At 40.2% G+C, this 7,059-nt stretch overlaps 1 protein-coding gene across 1 annotated transcript; it reads left to right on the top strand.

The window, feature by feature from the left end:
* The first annotated feature begins 2,341 nt into the window (after nt 1-2,341).
* otc (ornithine transcarbamylase) lies at nt 2,342-6,312 on the top strand. Its single transcript, XM_061693009.1, has 10 exons — nt 2,342-2,458; nt 2,523-2,661; nt 2,746-2,827; nt 3,176-3,263; nt 3,993-4,146; nt 4,223-4,345; nt 5,444-5,497; nt 5,570-5,719; nt 5,848-5,985; nt 6,111-6,312. Exons 1-10 carry the CDS (start codon nt 2,376-2,378, stop codon nt 6,168-6,170), a joined length of 1,071 nt encoding a protein of 356 aa, XP_061548993.1. The 5' UTR covers nt 2,342-2,375; the 3' UTR covers nt 6,171-6,312.
* The last annotated feature ends 747 nt before the right edge of the window (nt 6,313-7,059 follow it).

The following is a 7,059-nucleotide window of genomic DNA, read 5'->3' as shown; positions in this document are numbered from 1 at the left end:
CTGAATCTGTTTATTTCAACTTACATTCTTCCAAAATGTTTCAAAATCCAAAACGATGAACCCGCAACAGAATCTGTTTGATCTCCGAGGTTCTACTGTTGATATTCTGCGTTCTCCTTTTCCTTTGTTTTCTGTGCTTCCACTTTGCCTTCTATAGCAGTGACCTCTTTTTTCACAGCTAATGTGAAGATGTGTGGTGTGTTTGTTTTTTTCTCTCTTTGGTCAACCACGAGCGGATCCTTTGTTGGCGTCGGTTCGAGTCAGCGGTCGCCATCCTCTCCCGCGGAGGACTTGACAGACGTATCTCTCACTTTAGCGCCCTTCATAACAGTGGCTGTGCATTGTGAAGGTTTTTATTTAGTTTCCTCCGTCCTGGCTCGCTCCCACATCATTGTGTGAGTCTTTTATTCAAGGAGAGGGCTCGGTTTGTGTGGCTCTCTCGGGATTTGGATTTGTCCTGGAAGTGTCTTTACAGTCAGTCTCGCTCTCATCATTTCATTTATTTTTGTATCTCGGTGCATATTTCGATGTTCACTGAGTTGAACTCTCTGGAGATTTGCCGACCTCGGGAGGCATGAGCTCCGCTTACTGTGATTGGTAATCGACGGTTGCCAATTGTGATATTGCCAAACTTCCTGTTTAGTTTTAGTAAGCGTCTCTAGTAACAAAACCGATTCATGCAATATCCCCAAAATCTAGTTTGTACGCAGACAAACGGGCTTGTTTAACAGGCTTGCAACCTCTAAAGTTGAACACAGTCCATTTGGTAACACTGAAATTGAAATTCAGCCGTGAAATCCCGCTCATAGTGAAAATCTGCGAGTAATTGACACTCACCCACAAATGTTTGTAATTGCTTGTAGAGGCCGTAGACGATGGTGCCAAGCACTTTTTTTTTTGTAAAACAACAGGCCATGGCCAGACTAACTGAAGCTCCTCCCCTCACTTCAACATCGTTCCTTGGCAACAAGTCAACGCCACATGGCTTTGGCCTGAGCGCAAAAACAGCGACTAGTTGAGATATATATATATATACATATATATATATATATATATATATATATATATATACATATATATATTCGAACATATCGGCAATGTCGTGAATGACGAACTGCAAATACGCGATATTTAGTGTAATCTGTTCCAGTGTCAAACTGTTGCTGTTAGTTTACCATCAATACCTGAAACAATTCCAAGAAAGATTCTTGATTGCCATAAAACTATCAAAAAGAAGTTAGCCACAATTAATCATAAAAAAGACCACCCATAACCTTTTCTCAATTGTACAATTTCAGGGGTGTTCGACCTTAGAGGTTCCGCTATAACAAAACGCTCTGTGGGCTCCATGAACAAAAATAACTTGCCCCACCTCGTCTGGCCAAATGGCAGCGCTCCCTTGATGAGACATAATAATAATGATGATGATGATGATGATAATGCATCTCCTCAAATGGCTGAACAGAACATCCCAGAAAAACAGCAGGCGCCACATTAAAGACAACATTGAGCACCTTGAGGGTCGACTGCGGTTTTCCTTTTTGGTCCAACACTGCCCCATGCTGGATGTAAAATGGAGCGCCCCATCGCTCCTAGGAAGAAGAAAACAAATGTAATAAAAAAAAAAAAAAAAAAAAACGTTTGGAAAATAGAACAAATATTATTAGCCTAATGGTATAAGTACCTTAGTCATCTTTGAACTACTTTCATAATAGCAATAAAAAATAGCAATGTGCTTGCAAAAAAAACAAAAACATCTCGGTTTTCTTTGTCTGTGTAGATTCTCAGTCATACAAAGTTTTAATGGAAGCATCTGGCCTCTTCTTACCTTATTTTTTTTTTTCCTGAAAATGTTCAAAAATGACTTGGGCAACTATGTTTTAAAGGGCTTACGATATTTTAAAACGTTGAAATAATAATAATAATAACAAAACAAAAAAAGCAACATATGAGACCGGAAAGATGAAATGCATAATTACAAATAATAGACTTGTTATTGTGTACATGAGTAATATTGCAAAATGTACGACACTTCTCATGACCGGACATTGTTGAAAGGTGGGAGCATTTTTTGAAATTTTATTTTGTTTGTTTTTTAGGCGGATGAAGATACTTTGGATATAGAGTTTGAAAAAAAAATATATAAGAACATAATAAAACTGAGATGTAGCATTCAAATACTTTTAAATGAATCAAATTGTGGTTCACGAAAAAAAAAAAAAAAAAAAAAAAAAATGAAGACGAAGCCACACCCCATTTTAGGCGGAGCTTCGTGTGCGCGTTCGCGTGTGCGTGCGTCTATCAATGAAGGATTCGCTCTCTCTGCACGTGAATCAATCTATCACGCCGTCCCTCCCACATAGACGAGTTTTGCGATGTATTTTCAACATTTTGCCAGTAAAAGTCTCATTTTCGGAAGTTTGAGGACTTTTGAAAAGACACTTGGTCGTGGACTGAGGTAAGGCGATATAGATTTCGAATTAGAATCATCATCATCGTCATCCTATGCCGACCTTTGCCAGGAGCGGTGTTGCTGTGCCAGGCGGCGCGAGTTTGAAGGGTCGCAGCTGCTTGACCCTGAGAGACTTCACTTCGGAAGAAATCAAGACGCTTTTGTGGGTTTCTGCCGATTTAAAAGATCGCATCAAGCGTGGAAAACAGGTCGGTCAGAATGTTTGCACTTGCGCTTGGTTACAACACGGTGGTGCATTTAGGGAACACCAATTCTCTGCTTGATACTTCTAGTATCTGCCTCTTCTGCAAGGGAAGTCCATTGCGATGATATTTGAGAAGAGGAGCACCAGAACAAGAATGTCCACAGAAACAGGTGTCATTCCACAGTTGCATGTACTTTAGATTTTTTGTTTGTTTCCATTTTCTTCAAACTGTGCAACCATTCACACACCGGTGCCACTTAAACACAACAGACCACTTAAACGGTCTGCTCAGCACTGCTGGACACAACAGCACTGCTGAGCGGGCAACACACATGCACGTTCTGAACAAAGCTTGACCACTGCACCCCCCTCGCCCACCGCCTCAAAATGCGGTTATACTTCATTTACGCTTGCGACAAAAGAGGAGCAAAAAATATGAGAAAGTGCTCTCCCTGTGATGCAAACTACAACTGCAATGAAAAAGACACATTGTTGAATATGTATCATTCTAATTGTAGGCTTCGCTTTGCTGGGGGGGCATCCTTGTTTCCTCACAGCCCAAGACATCCATCTGGGAGTGAACGAGAGTTGCACTGACACCGCAAGGTCAGTCCCGTTAAGAGGCCCTCATCGGGCTTCAAAGAAATCGCAAAAACTACTCGGGCTTATTTGGGGGCAAACCCAAACATCACAACGGTCGTTTTGAAATATTCCAACAATTTTGGAGAACATTTTGAACTGAGGCATCACAGCGGACAAGTGGCTAGCCTCAGGGGTCCAATCCCGGGCTCCGGCCTTCCTGTGCGGAGGTTTCAGCTTCTCCCCGTGCTCGTGCGGGTTTTCTCTGGGTACTACTTCAATTTGTGACATTCTCAAATGAATTTATTCCATGTTTTGGGATAAATTCATCACCTATATTTCGAGAAATTTAAATCACATCTTTATGTATGCCTCACACATTCTTCCATAGAGTCGGCACACATTTCGGGAGACATTTTTCAGCAAATTCATCATTCTTTTCATTCCACGTTTTGTAGAGTTCTTGCTCATTTTTCTTTAAATTCCTCAAATAATTTGATACATTTCGAATATATTTTGATATACACCTCACGTTTCAACAAATTTGCCAGACATTTTAGATACATTTACATTCTACTGTAACAATGTTACACACATTTTTCAATAGATTTTTCACTTATTTTTTTTTTGGGGGGTGGCGGGCGGGATAGACTTCTCATGCATATGAAGAAAAAAAAAATGTCAATAGAATAATCTCTATATTATATTATATTGTGCATTTTTTGTGAACACGTTTGCCATTATTTCCCACCGCAGGGTTCTATCAGGACTGTGTGACATCGTCCTGGCTCGAGTGCCCAGTCACGCCACACTGGAGGAACTGGATAAGGAGGGCTCCATTCCCATCATCAACGGACTGTCAGACCTCTACCACCCAATCCAGATTCTGGCAGACTTCCTGACCTTACAGGTGCCTTCAAATACCGCCTCCAGCTAAAAACAACGTTCATCTCGTCAATGATTTGTAAAGCATTGTCGCAATGCAGGAGCATTATGGGTCCCTCGCTGGACTAACGCTGAGTTGGATTGGAGATGGCAACAATGTCCTGCACTCTTTTATGATGACTGCACCCAAATTGGGAGTCCACTTAAAAGTTGCTACCCCTAAGGTACGTCTATTTTCCCATATGTTGCGGTTGCATATTTGCAGGATTAATGATTCCGATGATTGCTGGGATAAGGCTCCGGCACGCCCGCGACCCGAGTGAGGATCCAGAAAATGGATGCATGGATGTTTGTCCTTGTTATCATAAAACCTTCATCGACTTTATCGGCAATTTTTAAAGCAATCGTTTCACAATCATGATATGTCATATAACGGTAAAACAATAAGTGAACTGTCTCCTTCAAAATATGTACAACTAAAATAATGGAAAATGACTCATGCTTTTTGACATTCCTGACTGTCATACAAGTGTAACAAAAATCAGCTCCCACTGTCTATTAAAAACAAAGGCAAACTAAACTAAGGTTCATCTACTCACTTAAATATCCCCAAATAATTATCCATATGAAATTAGGAATTAGAGATCTTTTCAAAGTGTATGAATAGCCTGTCTGACATGAATAAACGGATGATTAATCCTTCATCAATGTTGCAGTGAAAGGGGAAAGTGTATTTTTACAGGCGCCTGTGTCAAAGCACCCTTTTATGTCTCTCTGTATGACTTCCGTTCCTTATCTTTAGCGTGTATGATCATTCTTATGCTGTTTTACGCATCCACTTTTTGACCCTTCAAAGACCAACAGGTGCACGTTCCTGTGCAAACTTGGTGGAAAAACAGACAGTTCTTGGGACTGTTTCAGGCTCCCACCAAATATGCACAGTTATAATATTTGTTGCATTAATTCAGCCATTCCCGCCTCGTAAAATGGATTAGTTAAAATGACAACGGAATGAAGAAGTTCATGAAATGAATCCATTCAGTAGATTGGTTCATTTGACTCAGCACTGCTCGAGCCCTGTCAACCACTCACTTTATATAAAAAAAAAATATAAATAAATAAAAAAGAAAGAAATAAAAAAAGACCAAGAAAATGTTTGGTTCGCTGTTGTGCAGTGAAATACTTGAATATGGTGCGCTTCTAATATTTGGAGCGTGCATGAGCGCCCCTGTCTACAAAGGAGTGTACCTGGCCCATGTCTGTTTACATCTTTTTTTGCATTAATTTGCTACGTTTATTCTCGGTTTTATTTTCCTTCTCAGGGTTATGAGCCAGAACGGAGCGTAACTGAAGAGGCTGTGAGACTCTCGAAAAAGGTGAAGCTCCTTTTAAGCTTTGGATTGTTTTTTATTTTACACGTCAATATGGAACATTTGATTCTACTCCAGCACGGTACCCGGCTCGTACTGACCTCGGAGCCCACGGAGGCGGCTCGCGACAGCAACGTTTTGGTGACTGACACCTGGGTGAGCATGGGGCAGGAGGGGGAGAGAAGAAAAAGGCTCCAAGACTTCCATGGTTACCAGATTACCATGCAGGTAAACAATGACTGCTACCATTATGAAGATTGGAACTTTCAAGGACCTATTGTCTTCCTTTAAACAAGGCATTCAACCTTACCTTTTGTTTTGTTTTGTCAACTGTGCACACTGTGTGTCATCTGCAGACAGGAAGTGTAGCCCAGCCAGATTGGACCTTCCTGCACTGTCTTCCCCGCAAAAAGGAGGAGGTGGACGATGAAGTTTTCTACTCGTCCCGCTCCCTCGTCTTCCCTGAGGCAGAGAATCGGAAGTGGACAATCATGGTGAGGAGGAGGACGGATGTACTCTTGAGCGGTTGGCCGATAAGACTATTTTTATTCGAGAAATGAGTGATAACAGCCTTGTGGCAGTAGAATTATCCCAGCGCTTAACATCTCTCTCTTCGTAGGGCTTGATGGTGTCCCTCTTGACCGACTACAAACCACAAACGCCAAAGCTCAAGTTTTAATTATGGAGTTTAGGCGCATTCAAGACATCTCTTCATCAAAAAAAAAAAAAAAAACAACAAAAAAATAGTTACTGCTATCTATTTTGCTTTTTGAATCATACGTCAATTCCATTATATTGACTTCCTCGTGTGGCTGTATTAATATGGGTGTGAAGAAATTTCTCTATGATGGAGAATGACAAATAAAAAGTATGGTGTCAAAATGTTAATGCATTATATGATGATAAAATAAATTGATCAAATATTTTATCAACACATTTTCAGTAAATTTCTCACACATTTTTCAATAAACTTCCCACATTTGCCCAATAGATTCCTCATACATCTTTAAATGAATTTCTCATGCATTTTTTTTCCCCAGACAAATTACTCAACTGTATTTATTATCACAAATTGTTCCATGATGTATCACACATTTTTGTAAATTACTCACACATTTAACATTTAATCACACGTTTTCCCATGAATTTCTCACACATTTGTAATATATTTGCCACATTGTTTAATACATGTATTATATTTTTGGGGTCTAAATTTCTCCCACATATTAGTCACTTCTTCGCACCGGTATTTCGATATATTTCGATGACCTTTTGATACATAGCATTTCCCACCTTTAGTATTTTAGATGCTATTATGCTAGCTGGCAATTGCCGAGGTGCCCTTGAGCAAAGCATCGTCCCCACTGCCCCCAGCTCAAGTGGTGCAGCACTCTTTTTGCACCACTTTCACTGTGAATCTCTCCTTGCATCCCTGCATGTGTGTAATTGATGTGTAGTTTGCAACACAAACTATACATTATAGTGGGACTTCAATATCCCGATGAGGGACAGCAGTGACTATAAGGAATTGAAACGTTTCAACAACTTTCAAACTTTTTTTTTTTAAA

Source organism: Phycodurus eques, chromosome 12 (genome assembly GCF_024500275.1).
Source record: "Phycodurus eques isolate BA_2022a chromosome 12, UOR_Pequ_1.1, whole genome shotgun sequence".
NCBI lineage: Eukaryota > Metazoa > Chordata > Actinopteri > Syngnathiformes > Syngnathidae > Phycodurus > Phycodurus eques.
Note: the sequence above shows the minus strand (reverse complement) of the source record. Positions and strands in the feature narration are given on the sequence as shown.